Source organism: Heterocephalus glaber, unplaced genomic scaffold, assembly GCF_053883595.1.
Source record: "Heterocephalus glaber isolate CG9 unplaced genomic scaffold, H.glaber_assembly_v1.0 deba00001760, whole genome shotgun sequence".
NCBI lineage: Eukaryota > Metazoa > Chordata > Mammalia > Rodentia > Bathyergidae > Heterocephalus > Heterocephalus glaber.
The window spans coordinates 7,416,622-7,432,863 of record NW_028258457.1 but is presented as its reverse complement, the minus strand read 5'-3'; the positions used below and the strand labels follow the sequence as shown (position 1 = coordinate 7,432,863).

Below are 16,242 nucleotides of genomic sequence, written 5' to 3'. Positions count from 1 at the left end.
GAGCATCTGCTGGTGAAGAAGGTGGTAGATGGGCTACGTGTCTGAGCAGAGAGGGCCCCGGAGAAACTCACCAGGAAAAACCAGCTTTGGGGTCTGTGTGGCTTTATTTAGGGACTGGCGTCTCTTCTGGACCTCCAATCTCTAACTCTCAAAGCGCTTCTTTAGATCAGCCACTCGGGGCTGCCTTCCATCCTGGGGCTCTTGCCAGCTGTCGATGGGCAGAGCAGGGGAATCCGGGGCTCCCTGTTCCTCGGCCAGCTGGAGGTGAGCATGTTGTAGCAGGACCTCGGGGAGCTGGGTTCTGGGGTTCTCTGGACAACTGGGGTCCGGGGAGGAATCAAGCAACTGGGATGTCCAGGTAGTGTCAGAGGTGGGTTTTTCAGAGAGCCTGGAGCCCAGGATGTCCCGGGCTCTGGGACCCTTGGCTGCCTTGTACAGAGGGACGACAGGAAGGTGTAAGGGGTCAGGGAGAGGAGGGGACTTGGAGTCCCCTTTGGTTCTCAGGTCTGCAGAGGCTGTTGAGAACTGGGACAGAGACAGGATTCTTTGGTTGGCCTTGGGGGACAGCTGGGAATTGGGGTTTTGGGGAGAGAGAGTGGCATCCAAAGGCTGGGTGTTCTGCAGGGTTGACGAGTCCACAGGCAGGGAGTGCGGCTGGCACTCTGGTGCTGTCTCATCATCTGGTTGCCAGCTGGTTCTTCCAGGTCTGTCGGGCTGGGTGGGGCAGGGGTGGGTGGAGGGAAAGGCAAGTTGCTGGCATTTAGATGAGGAAGTAGCTGGCAGTTTGGATGAGGAAGTCGGAAAAGACTTGGCCCTGGGGGGCTCTCACCAGGCTGAAGCAGGTGTCCAGGTCACCTTGGTGACAACAGTCTAAGCTCTGGCTGGGCCGAAGGCTGCTTGCACTCTTGGTTTCTATGCTCAGACTGTCCAGAATCTCGCTCAGCAAGTCCAGTTCCTCTCCGGACCCCAAAAAGCTGCTGTCCAGGGCTTCTTCTGCCCACAGGCCCTGGGGACCCTCGGGGCTCAAAGGGGGTGACCTGAGTAGATGCACCAGATGTTTCTTTGCCTGAGGCCCCTGTGCTCCCAGCCCTGGTTGGGCTGCTCTGGAGTTTGGGGACCCTCTATTAGTCCTGGCTGTCCACTTCCAACACCAGCCCCCCAGGCCCCAGCCTTACCTCTCCCCAGGGGGCTCAGGAGTCCTCTCTTCCAGCCTGCGCCTTCTGCTGGGGCGCAGGGGCCGGTTCTGCAAAAGAGGTGCAGAGGGGAAGGGTGGGGACCTCGGGAGCTGCAGAGTGGGGGTGCTGTGTACGTGGGGAGGAGGACTTCTTACCTGTCCAAAGTGCTGGGTGATGGGCAGGCGCTGCTGCAGGTGTTCTGAGCGGCTGGTGAGGGATGGGGCCCTTAGGGAGCCCACCCTGTACAGGCCAGAGTCCCCGTCCTAGGAAGAGGATGCGGGAGCTGTGGGCCACACCCCACTGCCCTTGGGGACATTGGCCATTGAAGGAGACTTACCTTGTATACCAGCAAACTCTGCATACCCTTCAAGCCGCTCTTGGCCTGTGAAAGAGCCACAGGAGTATTAGACTGAGGGTGACTGGACACTGGGCATTTGCGATCAGCCCTCTGTCCCCGAGGGCGGACACCGTACTTGGCCACCTGCCCATCCCTGTGTGTACCCAGCACATTCACTCCTCCCTCCCAGCTGCCACCTAAGAAGTTGCAAACTTTTGCCCCTCTGACTAATCTGAAAGTCTTCTGGAAGCAATGACCTCTGTGGAGGACGGAGAATAGCACAGTGACCTTGCAGGCTTGTGTCACCTGTCCCAAAGTCAAGTGAAGAGTAATGGACAACACAAGTTGGTCCCAGGAAACTTCTGGGCTTGGGAGAAAAACCACAAGCACAGAAGCTGGGATGCAGTATCCGAGAAGGACCAAAGATACTCGCCAGTGACTCTTGGTTGTCGACGTGAAATGGATACAAAAAATGATTCTGACAAAAGTGAATACAGTAAATGGAAAATAAAAGTGGGAAGAATTTTTAATGGTTTAATTGCTGGGTCAGTTCTGATGAAAATGTGTGCATTTATTGGGGTCAAAATGTCCCATTCCCCTGAAGGGTAGAAATGTCCTGTGTCCCCTTCCCCTTGTCACCACCGCTGGGAACGTCCCCTGTCCAGCTCAGCCTCACCGAGCGATACATGTTCTTGACAGCTGGTTGGGCTTTGGCTTTGACGGAATGCAGGAGGGCACCACCACCTTTCTGGGGAAGAAAGACCAAAGGACAGAGGCTGGGGTCACCAGGGCTGGACCCCAGGCCCAGACCCTCACTCCAGGCTGTGCGTTGCTGGAAAAGGCCCTCTCCTCTGAGTCTCAATTTCCTCACCTGGGTAAATGAACATAATCGTGACTCTGCCTGGGGCCTATCATGGAATCAAACTAATCTACCAAAACTAAAACCCAGAACAAGGGATGGATTGGTGTCATTACCTTTAGGTTGTCAGCCCAGAGCTGATAAGAGCGAAGGGTGCCTGGGGTGGGCAAAGAGCATGGTGGTCACCAAAGCAGGTAGGAGCTGGGGTGCCCATGGGCTGGGGGCCCTGGCCAGGCCCAGCCTCACCTGAGGAGGCCCCGCAGCAGCTGATCTCCTGCTCAAATTCATCAGAGAAGCCCTCCCCTTTGTTGAGCTTCTCCAGCCGAGCTTCTATGAACTGGAGTAGGGGAGAGGGTCAGACACTTCTCACCCCAAGGATCCCAGAATGTGGACCCCATCCTTGGTACCAGAAACCTAATTCTTCCAGCCCCCAAATCAGCACCATCCCCAGGGATCTGACTCCACCCCTCCAGAAGACTCTGCCCCTCTCAGCAAGCTAGGAATGCTGCACCCTATCTTTACGAACCCTAGGACCAAGCCCTGCCCTGAAGGATTCTGGAGTCCAGCCCCACTCCACCCATTCCTAGGACCCAGGAGGAGCTGCTTTCCAGCCCAGAAGGAGTGAACTCTTTGGAATCCTGCACTGCCCCCACCTCAACTCAGGAGGATCCCTGCTTGGGGACCCTCACCCTCACCTTCAAGACCATAAATAGGTTTTGGCCCTCAGGAGCCCAGGAGTCCAGAGGCTCGAAGTTTTTGGAACCAAGAATTTAGTGCTGCCTCTATCACTTGGGGACCCTGCAGTAGGGGGATCCCACCAGAAAGGCTCCATTCCCCCCATACAACCCCAGAAGTATGTTGTACCCTTGTCTAAGGGACAGGGAGTCTGCCCCTGTCCTACCCCGGAACCACTCTTGCCCCCAGGGACCTAACTGTCCACTACCACCCCGCCCATCCAGCTCTGCCCCCAGGAACCCAGGGATGCACCCCGTCCCCTTGAGCATCTGCGAACCTGTTTGAACAACTGCAGGTGCACAGCCCGCCGGTGGAAGGCCTGCAGGGGCGCCCCAGGCTTCTGGGCCAGGAAGGCTTCCTCACTGAAGGTCACCGGCTGGCCCTGGAAGAAGGGCCTGCATCATCCTGGGCCCCCTATGGCTCTCCCGCCCTCAGTTACCTCCCTCATCCTACCTACCCTCGGAGCCAACATACATTGGGTATTTGTTGTGTGCCTGTCCTCATGCAGGGCCTGGAGGGCTGCCGGGAGGATTTGAACTTTTACCTTATGGGAGCTGGGAGCCCTGGGAGGGCAGAGCAGGGATGTGACGGGTAACAGCTGCCCCCTGCATGGTCCATAGACTATGGGTACAAGGGCAAGAGCCTGCTTGGTAGGGGTAGGTGGGGGAGTGGGCACATATAGGTTGTGTCCTAAAAAGAGAGCTGACAAGAATGCTAGATGTGCATATAATACTCCAGTTGTTTGTTTGTTTTTGAGATAGGGTATTTCAAGCTGGCTTTGAACTCACTGTGTAGCCCAGGCTGGCCTCCAATTTGTGGCGTTTCTCCTGCCACAGCCTCCCAAGTGCTGGGATGACAGTTCTTATGGAGCAGTTGTGAAAAATGTGGAAGGGGTAGGGGCGCTCAGAAGTGAGCAGATGAAGGCCCTGGTTTCAGTACGTTTCTCCAAGCCTTAGTTTTCTCTTCTGTAAAATGGGGCTGTAAAAGTATTCATCTCAGAATATCCTGAGCATTGACTAGAAATAGTAAAACCTAGCATCAGTGGTGTGCTCGGTATATGCTACAAACTATTCCAAGTGCCTGCGGTACAGTGCCTTTTGGGTGGGTACTAGTGGGATCCCATTTTACAGGCAAGCAAAGAGAGGAGGAAGGTAAGCCCTCCATAGACGCTAGGTATCTTCCACGTTGCGACTTCTTCCGGAAGCCACGAGAACGATTTCTCCCCTGCATCGTCCCCGCTGCTCACCGGGCTGCAGATCAGGGCGTCTCGGTACCCCCCGAAGAGCAGGGCCTGGGCCTTGAGGAAGAGACGGGACACCCCTTCCCCGGGGATCAGCGCTATCTTCCTCAGCCGCAGCCTCAGCAAGGACACCTGCAGGAGAGAAGGGAGAGACGCAGTGGGCAAGTGTGGGGCCGCGCTTACCGGAGCGCAAGCCTTCAGGGGGTGGCCCTCACCACGTCCGGGGGCAGCGCGCGCACGTCGTCGAAGGGCGTCTCCAAGGTATTAGAGTCCACGTTCAGCACCACGACGTCCTCCAGGGCTTTGTCCCGCACCCTCTGCGGGGGAGGCGGGGGGGCGGCACTCAGAGCCCAGGGATGGGAGGGCATCTGGGGACACAGGGGCGGGGCTCCCGCTCACCTCCGCAAGGCTCGCGTGCACTCCGATGAGGTAGGGCATGGGCGCGCTGTGGACAGAGGGTTGGGGTCTTGCCAGCCGCCCCAGGCCCCAGGCCTTTTCCCTACCTGGGGCTGGCCCTCCTCAGACCCCCACTCCTCACCAGCAGTAGTCCAGCAGGTGCGGGGGCAGCGTGGGGATCAGCACGTGCTCCCAGTGCATGGGGTACAGGAGGGCGCAGGACGCGTGGACGCAGGAGGTCAGCTGGGGACCGATGGGGGGTCGTGGAGTCAAGGACCCTGCCTGACCTGGCAGCTCAGACCTCCCCAGTCTCCTGTCCTCTGTCCTCCACGAGTACCGGGGTAACAGGCGTCACCTCAGACCACTTTAGCAATCAAGTGCACAGGGCTAATTACAGTCTGCCTTCGGTATGTTGGGGTGACGTAGGGTTCTGCATGCCTGGATTCAACTAACCTCAGTTCAAAAATATTCAGAAAAATTTTATATCTATAAGCCGGGCATGCTGGTGCATACTTGTCATCCCAGCACTCTGGGAAGCTGAGGCAGGAGGACAGCAAGTTCTAGCTCAGCCTGCACAACTTGGCAATTTAGCAAGACTTTGTCTCAAAAAATACAAAAGGGCTGGGGGTGGAGCTCAGTGCAAAGGTCATGGGTTCAATCCCCAGAATCCCCTCCAACTACATCTGTATTGAACATGTACAGACATTTTTTCGTCACTATTCCTAAAAGATGCAATATTACATAGCATTTACATTGTATGAGTATATTAAATCATTTAGAGATGGTATTTTCCCTCTTTGCAGTGCTGAGGATAGAGCTAAGATTCAGCCCGGGCCGGTCACATTCCTACGGGTGACGCCACGATTCCATCTCACTGATCCCAGCCCTAGAAATGAGAGTCTAGGGCCGGGGATTTAGCCCAGTGGTTCCGTCGACTGCCTCGCAAGCGCAAGGACCCGAGTTCGATTCCCGGTACCAAAAAGAAAAAAGAAATGAGAGGCTATAAGTCAACCTACAGGCCACGCCCACGGGGGCGGAGTCATTTAAGCCCCACCCACACTTGCCCCGGAGGGGCGGGGCTAGAATGTAGCTCGCGCGCTGGCGCACTCTTCAGGGGGCGGGGGCAGGCCTGCTCTGATCCAGGTGGGGGCGCCTGGACGCTGCGCTCCCAAAGGGGAGGAGCTGCGAAGGCCCCCTTTTCCCCTAGAGCCAGGACTCTGCCCTCAGCTCTCCGTGGGAGTCAGCCCCCATTGTCGCGTCCTGCCCAGGGGCGGAGCAAGCTTTGGCCCCTCCCCTGGCCGGCCCTTTCTCACCGTGCTGAGCTTGCTGGCTGTGAGCAGGACCCGTCTCTCCGCCAGCAGCGCGGCGAACAGGCCCACGATATTCTCATCCGTCACCGCCACCACCAGCTCAGTGAGGTTTCTCTGCGCGAAGAGGGGCGCGCCTGGGAGTGGGCGGGCCGCGATCTTGCATCCCCCCTCTGGGTTAAGGGACTCGCCCCCGCACCTCGACTCTAGTTCCCTCCCGAGACCCCACTCACATTCTCAGGAATGGACGGCAGGCAGCCGGAGGCGGGAGCCACAAAGCAGGAAAGCTGTGGGGACATTGGCCAGGGGACGCGATCACTCCGGGGCTTGGCCCCCCTGGCGCCCGACCCCCGAGGGTCCCCAACCCTGCTCACCAGCCTGCTCTTCCCGGGCGCAGGGGGCGGGGCTCCGTGACCGCTGCAGATGGCCAAGCCGCTGCCCTGCGGGACAGGGACAGCTGAGTGGTCGTCAGGGCTGGGAGCAGCCTCCCATCCACTGCCTGGGGGTTGGGGGGCTACTCACCAGCTCCAGCGCCCCTGTGGCCTGGGGTCCGGGCGGGGCCTGCTGCAGCAGATTTAGGAGAAGTTCCTCGGCCTCTGAGACCTGGGTGGGGAGCGGAGGGCAGGGCCTGAGTGAGAAGCTGAGTATGAGATTCCCTGGGCGCCAGGGAAGAGCTGGGGGATTCAGGTCTGGGTGGAAATTCTGCGGGCCGATGGGGCAGCTGGTCTCACTTGGTCCTGGGCTAGCAGGTCCCCCACGGTGTTCAGCAGCTTGTAGAATACCTCAAACCATGGCAGGTGGCTGTGGAGAAAGGAGTCAGGTTCCAGAGGCCCCTGGAGATCTGGGTCAGGCCTGCCGCCCCATCCCATGACCACCCGGTCCCAGACCCCCCCCCCCCCCCAGGCCACACCTGAGGATGCAGAGGCAACTCCGGGCGCCAGCGCGCAGGCGGCAGAAACCAAATCTGCGGTTGCCTGCCAGGTCCGTAAGGGCGAAGGTGAAGTGCTGTACAGCAGGGCTGGGGGGCTCCCTGCAGGTGGCAAAGGCTCTGGGGAGACCTGGCGGCCCAACTGCCCAGCCCCCAACTCCCTCCAAGGACACTTCTGGTGCTGCGCCCACCAGGCTGGGGCCTGGCTGCACAGGGGCCTAGTTTTTCTGACCATTTAGTAGTTCATTCCGTTGTGCATGGTTTCTGGGTGAAGGGGTCCATGAGTTCCTGTGTCCCTGAGTCCCTGGGAACCTGAGTCCCTAATTCTCTGGGTCCCTGGTGTCCAGGTCTCTGGATATATGGTCCCAACTCGAGTTTCTGGGTGTTTAATCCATAGGGTTTCTCCATGTCTTCCATACCTTTCCACATCAAAGGGGAAGCAGAACTTGGGCACCATCTGCAGGGCTTCCTGGAGGTGGGGAGAAGGATAGACTGTCACTCAGGTCAGGCCCCCAGCCCAGGGCTCTGGACCCAAAGCATGGAGTGCCCTCCTGCCCACCAGGGTCTAGCCCTGGCCCTGTTCCTGAAGGAGTAAGGGGTCCCCAGAATACCTACCTGGTCCCTGAAGTCCGGGGGGAATTGCCGCAGGATGAGGGGATCTGTAGGGGAGAGAAGCTTCTAAATTCAGGGCATCAAGCTCAGTGCCATCCCAGCCCACCCCCTAGTGCCCCCACTTACCCTCCTGTAGGGAGGTGGGGCAGGTTGCTTCAAAGAACCAGTCAAACACGGCGGCAGGACCCCATCTGTGGGACAGAAGAGGGCTTCCGTGGTCTAGGACTTGCTTCTGTGTATGTGGCGTTGTATCTGCCACTCAGCACAAGTGTGTGCTTGTGCATGTGTGTGTGCATGGCCCCAAGGGGTTGTGGTGGTGAGTGTGTGGTTTTGCAAGGCTGTATGTGCAGCAGTGTTGCTTGTGCATAGCAACACAGTGCAACCGTGTGTGTCTGAGTGGCTGAGTGGCTGACTTGTGTGAGCATGCAGTTGTGTGTGTGTGTGTGTGTGATTGTATGATTGTCTGGTGCCTGCCTGAAAGGATGACTGTCCCGTGGATCTGGGGGGTGGGGCTGTGTGTGTGACAGTAGGTGTGCAGGTAAATCACATCACATCCGCCTGCTCTTGAATGGCTGTGAGTGTGGCTGGGTAAGTGTGAGGATGCTGTGGCTTGCCTGTATCTCTGGGTGCTATTTCAGTTGCACACCCTCTGCGCCCATGGCTGGCCCTACATTCCCCCAGGAGAAAGGGGGCCAGAACGCCCTGCTACTCACCGTCAGCCCCACAGCCTCTGCCTTCCTCCCTGCCTCCCACATCTCACAGAGGATGCTGAGACCCGGGGTCAGGGAAACCCCAAGAGGCACATGCTCAGGGCGGGACAGACACTCCCAGAGTTACAGACGGAATCCCTGAGCTGGAGCAGGAGAGAGACAGAGAGAGGAGAGAGGAGAGAGGGAGAGACAGAGAGAGTCTGGGCTGAACAGGCCCCAGAGCAGAGACCATGAGGAGGCCGGCTGAGGTCCTGCCCTGAACCCTGCCACCTGCCCCGTGGGCCTCGGCACCTCCCAGGCCCGCTCCTCCAACCCCCGCTTCCCTTGTCCCCAGCCCAGGCCGGGGAATCTTGGTGATGAGGCTGAGGGAGGGGGTAGCTCTTACTCAGCTCTTGTTCCCATGGTCCCTGCAGGGCTGGCCCAGCTGGCCCTCTCCCCAGGGTCCTGGGGGCCTGTGCTTGCTGGGACTGGGCCCCGGCCAGCACAGCTTCCTGTGTGGCTGACAGAGGAAGTTTGACGAGAGTGACGTCCCCGTCCCCGGACGGAGGCCCCTGCCCCCACCCACAGTGAGAAACCCAGGCAACTTTGCTTCCTGGCCTTGCCTGGGACGGGTGGGCCAGACTAGGAGGGCTCCAGGGCCAGACCCTCTGTTCCTTCCTGCCACACGGGGCCACGTCTGGTCCCCACAGCCACACTTCGGCCTGCTCCTCCCTTCTCTTTCTCAGCAGCAGGCAGGGATTCAGTGGGCCTCAAATGCTTCCCCTTCCTTTCACTCTGCTTGTCTCTTGGTCCTTGTGCAGTGGGCTGAGCTACCAGAGGGAGCTGTCCTGGGGAAAGGACACATGGGAGCCCGGGAGAAGGTCAGAACTCAGGCACAAGGAGGAAGCCACAGGGCACGCCTGTCATCCCAGCACTCTGGGAGGCTGAGGCAGGAGGATCACAAGTTTGAGCCCAGCCCAGGCAACTTGGCAAGAACTTGTCTCAAAATAAAATGAAAAAAGAAAGAAAAATAGGGCAGGGATTTAGCTCAGTGGTTCTGCCTCCTGCCTCACAAGCGCAGGGTCCCAAGTTCGATCCCTGGTACCAAAAAAACAGAAAAAAAGGGCTGGGGATGCAGCTCAATGCAAAGGCCCTGGGTTCGATTTCTAGCACTGCTGCAGACACAATGTGCATGCTCGTGAACCACACACACACACAGACACACACACTCAGGCTCAGGAAGTCACCAACATAATCCAGAACAGGGCCCATCTCAGCCTCCAGCGAGAAGGCCTGGCTTGCTGCACCAGGAGGGGAATGAACTACAGAAACAGGCCAGGGAAACAATTCCTTTATTTATGGAGGGTGAGGCAGGGGAGAGGATGGTGGGCTCATGGTGGGCACCCCTCTTCCCCAGGGCTTTGGGCCTTTGATCTCCCCTAGGTCAGCCAAAGTAGAGGCACTGAGGGGGCGGGACTGAGGTCAGGAAAGAAGCAGAGGGCAGGGGGACTAGGGGGAGCTGGGGCTCATGAGGTCAAAGCCGAGACAAGGTGAGAGGTGCAGGGAGCTCCGAGACAGGTGTCAGAAGTCATCCAGGGCTTGCAGGTCTAAAGGTGTAACGGAGTTTTGGGGTGATCAAAAGTGAAGGGGTCTGGGGCCGGGGATTTAGCTCTGTGGTTCTGGCGCCTGCCTCGAAAGCACAAGGACCCGAGTTCAATCCCCAGTACCCGCCCCCCCCAAAGAAAACAAACAAAAAAACAAAAGTGAAGGGGTCAGGGGTGGGTCAAAGAGGGCTTATAAGGTTAAAGGTGGGGCCTGTAGAGCCATGAAGCAGGGCTCACGGGGATGCCAAAGTTGGAAGAGCTCCAGGAGGGCAGAGATAAAGTGGGGTTCAGGGGTCACGAGTGGGTCAGGAATGCAGTGATCTAAGGTACGGGTGGTGTTAGGGTGAAGTGATGCTCTTGGGGTGCTAGGGTCAGAGCAGCATCAGGCGGGAAGGGGACATCATAGGGCTCTGGGCGCAGGGAAGCATCTAGGGGTCAAAGCCGAGCCGAGGGTGGGGGCCAGACAAGAAGGCGTGTGAGTTCCTAGGCCACCTCCTCCTCCTCCGCCTCCTCCTCGAATTCGCCCTCCTCGGCCGTGGCATCCTGGTACTGCTGGTACTCGGACACCAGGTCGTTCATGTTGCTCTCGGCCTCGGTGAACTCCATCTCGTCCATGCCCTCGCCCGTGTACCAGTGCAGGAAGGCCTTGCGCCGGAACATGGCCGTGAACTGCTCCGAGATGCGCTTGAACAGCTCCTGGATGGCTGTGCTGTTGCCGATGAAGGTCGCAGCCATCTTCAGGCCGCGGGGCGGGATGTCGCACACGGCCGTCTTCACGTTGTTGGGGATCCACTCCACGAAGTAGCTGCTGTTCTTGCTCTGCACACTCAGCATCTGCTCGTCCACCTCCTTCATGGACATGCGGCCCCGGAACACGGCGGCCACGGTCAGGTAGCGGCCATGGCGCGGGTCGCAGGCGGCCATCATGTTCTTGGCGTCGAACATCTGCTGGGTGAGCTCGGGCACTGTCAGGGCGCGGTACTGCTGGCTGCCCCGGCTGGTGAGGGGCGCGAAGCCCGGCATGAAGAAGTGCAGGCGCGGGAAGGGCACCATGTTCACGGCCAACTTGCGCAGGTCTGCGTTCAGCTGGCCTGGGAAGCGCAGGCAGGTGGTGACGCCGCTCATGGTGGCCGACACCAGGTGGTTGAGGTCCCCGTAGGTGGGGGTGGTCAGCTTGAGGGTGCGGAAGCAGATGTCATACAGCGCCTCGTTGTCGATGCAGTAGGTCTCATCCGTGTTCTCCACCAGCTGGTGCACGGACAGGGTGGCGTTGTAGGGCTCCACCACGGTGTCCGACACCTTGGGTGAGGGCACCACGCTGAAGGTGTTCATGATGCGGTCGGGGAACTCCTCGCGGATCTTGCTGATGAGCAGGGTGCCCATGCCCGAGCCCGTGCCGCCCCCCAGCGAATGCGTGAGCTGGAAGCCCTGCAGACAGTCGCAGCTCTCGGCCTCCTTCCGCACCACGTCCAGGACAGCATCCACCAGCTCTGCGCCCTCTGTGTAGTGGCCCTTTGCCCAGTTGTTGCCAGCTCCCGACTGGCCTGCAGAGGGAAAAGGGGGACCACGTGGGCATTTATGGGGAGCCCCCACCCTGCACATGTCTGCTCAACCTGCAGGGCCTCTGATGGGGTGTGGTGGTTCACACCTGTCATCCTAGCACTCAGGAGGCTGAGGCAGGAGGATTGCTTGAGTTTGAGGCCAGCCTGGGCTACATAGCAATACCTTGTCTCAAAAAACTGAAAAACAGTAGCAAAAATGATGACACAAGGTGCTGGGTGTGGGGGCGCATGTCTGTCATCCTAGCAGTTGGGGAGGCTGAGGTAGGAGGATGGCAAGTTCAAGCCCAGCCTGGGCAATTTATGACTTAGACCCTGACTCAGAATAAAACACAAAAAAGGGGCTGGGGATGTAGCTCAGGATAAAGGCCCTAGGTTCAATCCCAGGTACCACACACACAAAAAAAGATACAAGGATTAATTACCTAATAATAACTACTACTGTATTATTTACTAATGTAATTTAATTTTGGGGAGAGCAATGGGAGCACCTGCTGCCACTGAACTGCATCCCAGCTCCCCTTTTTTCTGTGGTGCTGAGGATTGAACTCAGGGCCTTTTCACTAAGCTCCATCCCCAGCCCTTCTCAAGTTTTTCATTTTGAGACAGGATCTGGCTAAGTCACTAAATTGCCCAGGCTGGGCTTGAACTTGTGATCCCCCTGCCTCAGCTTCCCAGAGTGCTGGGATTATAGGCCTGCATCACCATGCCAAGGTCTGGCACATATTAACATATGCCACCACTGAACTGCATGCCAGGTCCAAATTTATTTTTAAATTGATTAATTTTTGCAGGGTTGGGGATGGAACCCAGAGCCTTGTAAACATTCAGGCAAGTGTTTTACAACTGAGCTACATGCCCAACTCCCAAATTTGTTTTTTAACTGAAAGAAAAAAAGCCATAAAAATTGTACATATTATCTGGACATGGTGGCCCATGCCTGTAATCCTAGCACCCAGGAGACTGAGGCAGGATGATCACTTTGAGTGGAAGGCTAGCCTGAGGGAAATAGTAAATTCAGGGCCATCCTGGAATAGTCAGACCCTGTCTCAAAAAAAAAAAATTATATATATATATATAATGGGGTACCATATATGTTCTGACACATGTATGCATTGTGCAATATTTATACCGAGTTAAACATATCTATCTTTTCATGCATCGGCAAAAAGATTAAAAATCCTTTCTTCGGGCTGGGATTTAGCTCAGTGGTTCTGCTGCCTGCCTCGCAAGCGCAAGGTCCAAGTTCGATCCTCTGTACCAAAAAACAAACAAACAAAATCCTTTCTTCTAGCTGTTTGAAATGTACAGCATATTATTGTTGTCTATAATTACCTTATGTGCAATAGGATGCTCACTACTACTAATTATTATTATTATTATTTGTGGTGAGATGGAACTCCCCCGTGCTGGACAAGTGCTCTGCCATGGAGCTACATTCCCAGCCCTCCTATTATTACTGTTTTCCTTGCCTCCACCCATGTCCCACCTTTGCCCATCGGGCAGAAAAATCCTAGGAAAACTTAAATCAAATCACATACTCTTTAGCACAAAATCACCACCAAATTCCTTTCTTGACTAATAGCCCAAGTCCTCCCTTCAGCCAGAGGGCGCCCGTGAGCACGGCGTCAGGTCCTCCCCCTCTGCCCTTGGCCCTCCACGGCTGCCACCTCCCCGGGGCCAAAGCCCAGGTCCTCCCTGCAGCCAACAGGGACCTGCACGGCCCCTGGTCCCCTCCCCGGGGTCCCCTCCCCACCTACCTCTCTGCCCCTAGCTCCCTCTGTTCCAGCCAAACAGGCCTCGATGTTCTAATCTGTAGGGCTCAGTCTTGCTTCAGGGCCTTTGCATGTGGACCATGCAGCTGCCTAGAATTGGTTTTCCTCAAATCTCTGCATAGCTTTTTCTTAGTTGCCTTCAGGTCTTTGCTCAAAGTCGCCTCTTCAGAAAAGTCATCTGACAGTCCCCACCCCTGACCTGTGATGGCCCCTCCTTGCATTCCCATGCCCTTACCTTGTTTTATTTTTCTTGGCAATACTTGCCACTACTCAGTCTCTCTCTTTTTCTTTCTTCAATACTGGGGATGAAACCCAAGGCCTCCACACTGAGCTCAATCCCAAGCCCTTTTCATTTTTTATTTTGAGACAGGGTCTTGCTAAGTCACTAAGTTGCTCAGGCTGGGCTCAAACTTGCGATCCTCCTGCCTCAGCCTCCCGGAATGCTGGGATGACAGCAGTGCACCACCACATCCAGCTCTGAGTCCACACTTTCACCACACCCCTCCCTCTCCCTCCTTCTCCCAGAGGCTGCAGAATCTGTTGGCCTCATTGGGGGGCACCCATGGTCACTCTATGATGCCTCACACCCTCTGGCCAGTCTCACTGGTATTTCTTCACAGCCATGCCCACGTGGGTACAGCACCATCTTTCAGATCTTTGAGCAGATCAGAGGGGGAGTCACTTGTTTGGGGTCACTCAGTGTATCTGGTTAGTCCCTTGGCTTCAGACTCTAAACTGCCATGTGTGCTTGGACAAGGGGTGCAGAGTGCTGATGGGGGGAGCCTGGGGTGGGGGACCGCAGCCAGCCTGAGGCAGAAGAGGCCCTCGGAAGCACAGTCAACAGAGTAAGACCACCCCCCTGCATTGAAATGCTGAAAATGTGCCCTAATAGCAGCAACAATGAATGCTTATTTACTTTTTCCTGGGAGCTAGCGACCATCCTTAACTCTTTTTGTTTGTTTATTTGAGACAGGGTCTCATCATGTAGCTCAGGCTGGCCTTGAATTCACCATGTAGCCCAGGCCAACTTTGAACTCGCAGTGATCGTCCTGCCTCAGCCTCCTGAGTGCTGAGATTACAGGTGTGCACCACCACACCTGGCAGGGCTCACTACTGATGGAATTCATGAAGTGGCAGAGCTGGCATTTGCACTATTCCAGTCTGGTGAATTAAGATGCCACCTCCTGCAGTGGTTCACAACTGTAATCCTAGCACCCTGGGAGGCTGAGGCAGGAGGATGGCAAATTTGAGTTAGCCTGGGCTATACAGTGAAGTGAGCTCAAGGGCAGACTGCACTACACAGTGAGAGTCTGTCTCAAGAAACAAAACACAACACAACACAAAGCAAAAGATGCCGTGTCTGAAAGCCTTTCCTGACTTCTCTGCTGTCTCCAACACTGTTCCCGGAGTGGCCTGCATGTCCCCAGCACACACTGACTCTGTGGTTTTATGTGGAACATTTTCTTTCCTTCCTTCCCTCTTTTCTTTCTTGCTTGCTTTTTTTCTAGTCCTGGGCGTTGAGCCCAGGGTCTTCACACTGAGCTCCACCCCAGCCCTTTTTTATTTTGAGACAGGGTCTCACTAAGTTGCCCAGGCTGGGCTGGAGCTTGCAACCCTCCTGCCTCAGCCTCCCGGAGTGCTGGGCTGACAGGCGTGCATCACCACTCCTGGTTTAGGCAGACCATCTTCAAGAGGCACCTGCAGTGAAAGGAATAAGGAGGCTCCCCTTCCGCTGCTGCAGGAGACTCACCAAACACAAAGTTGTCAGGCCGGAAGATCTGGCCGAAGGGGCCTGAGCGGACGGAGTCCATGGTGCCGGGCTCCAGGTCCACCAGGACCGCGCGGGGGACGTAATTCCCTCCTGCCGGGAAGCAGATGGAGGGCAGGTGGCATGAGCGCAGGCAGCCAGGCGCAGGCCCCGCCCGGGAGCAGCCAGTCTCCCCCGGCCACCCCACAGCAGAAGGCGCCCCGGCCCTAGCCCTACCCACCGGTGGCCTCGTTGTAGTAGACATTGATCCTCTCCAGTTGCAGGTCGCTGTCCCCGTGGTACGTGCCAGTGGGGTCGATGCCATGTTCGTCGCTGATCACCTCCCAAAACTACAGGCGTGGGGAGGCGGGACGGTTGAGAGGGTGCCGGTGGCCAGGCCTCCCACCTCCCACCTCCCAGGCTCTATCTCGCTCCCCCAGCAAGGTGACGCGCGGAGTGGGGGGCAAGGATGCGATTACCCGAAGGCAGAGGCGGAGGCGGGGTGAAGCAGTCAACAACCCGTGCGGCCCGCCAGTGCCAGTGCCGGGCTGCGGCCCGGGGGAGGGGCGCCGTCCTTTGTGAGCGCCCGGGCACAGCGGGCCAGCTGTGCCCCCAGCTGTGGCCGGCGGACGAGGCCGGCCCCTGCCCCCGTGCGTCCTCGGCCTCTTTGTTCCCAGCCTGGCCCCGGCCCGGCGCCCCTCCCCCGCCGTCCGGGCGCTGGCCTCCTGGGCACCGCGCCCCGCTCAAGCACCTTGGCCCCGATCTGGTTGCCGCACTGGCCGGCCTGCAGGTGCACGATCTCCCGCATGGCTGCTGGGGACGCGGCGAGGCTGACGCTGTCGCGGACGCTAGGAGCTGGGGCGACAGAGTGGCCACAGGACAGGGCGGGCGGGCGGCGAGCTCCGTCCTGGCGCCCCGCGAGCGCTTCTATACGGCAGGCGGGGCGCGCGTCACCACCCGGCCCCTGTCCGCTCCGCCCCCGGCCCCGCCCCGGGACGCAGCTGGGTGTGTGGGGGCAGGGACCTCCCTCCCTCCGGACCCTCCCCGAACTCGGGGTCCCCTGCGTCGCCCTCGGCACCGGCTCCCCCTGCCCAGCCTGGTTTCGCAGGAACCGGGGCCACCGTGTAAACAAGCAGCCGCGAAATCCTGGCGCCCCCCATCCCTGTTCCCATCCCGCCCCCGGCCCAGCCTCAGTTTCTCTGCTCGCAGCCTCCCTTCCTATTCCACGTAGACCTCTTGTGCTAGTACCCGCGCTTGGCCAGGTGCTCCTCGTGGGGCC

General features: G+C 57.9%; 2 protein-coding genes across 2 annotated transcripts; both read right to left on the bottom strand.

Moving 5' to 3' along the window:
- Positions 1–90: 90 nt before the first annotated feature.
- On the bottom strand, positions 91–8,795 carry Dennd1c (DENN domain containing 1C). Its single transcript, XM_087201532.1, has 23 exons — positions 8,685–8,795; positions 7,716–7,780; positions 7,593–7,636; positions 7,397–7,446; positions 6,960–7,079; positions 6,781–6,850; positions 6,572–6,652; positions 6,424–6,489; positions 6,283–6,336; positions 6,056–6,166; positions 4,885–4,985; positions 4,746–4,791; positions 4,562–4,663; positions 4,353–4,478; positions 3,384–3,488; positions 2,618–2,708; positions 2,488–2,528; positions 2,189–2,260; positions 1,513–1,557; positions 1,331–1,438; positions 1,176–1,243; positions 809–1,037; positions 91–714 (listed from the first exon to the last, which is right to left on the bottom strand). Exons 1-23 carry the CDS (start codon positions 8,699–8,701, stop codon positions 142–144), a joined length of 2,385 nt encoding a protein of 794 aa, XP_087057658.1. The 5' UTR covers positions 8,702–8,795; the 3' UTR covers positions 91–141.
- Positions 8,796–9,613: 818 nt separating this feature from the next.
- Tubb4a (tubulin beta 4A class IVa) lies at positions 9,614–15,890 on the bottom strand. The gene is made up of 4 exons (XM_004865628.4): positions 15,715–15,890; positions 15,205–15,313; positions 14,967–15,077; positions 9,614–11,426 (listed from the first exon to the last, which is right to left on the bottom strand). Exons 1-4 carry the CDS (start codon positions 15,769–15,771, stop codon positions 10,366–10,368), a joined length of 1,338 nt encoding a protein of 445 aa, XP_004865685.1. The 5' UTR covers positions 15,772–15,890; the 3' UTR covers positions 9,614–10,365.
- Between the last annotated feature and the right edge of the window lie 352 nt (positions 15,891–16,242).

Coding starts and splice junctions, on each gene's coding strand:
- Dennd1c (XM_087201532.1), bottom strand. Junction 6,167..6,282: donor TGCCGTCCATTCCTGAGAAT/GTGAGTGGGGTC, acceptor CTCTTCGCGCAG/AGAAACCTCACTGAGCTGGT. Junction 1,038..1,175: donor CCTGAGCCCCCTGGGGAGAG/GTAAGGCTGGGG, acceptor GCATCTACTCAG/GTCACCCCCTTTGAGCCCCG.
- Tubb4a (XM_004865628.4), bottom strand. CDS start 15,771: ATGCGGGAGATCGTGCACCTGCAGGCCGGCCAGTGCGGCAACCAGATC. Junction 15,314..15,714: donor GCAACCAGATCGGGGCCAAG/GTGCTTGAGCGG, acceptor CCACGCCTGTAG/TTTTGGGAGGTGATCAGCGA. Junction 11,427..14,966: donor GCCTGACAACTTTGTGTTTG/GTGAGTCTCCTG, acceptor TTCCCTCTGCAG/GCCAGTCGGGAGCTGGCAAC.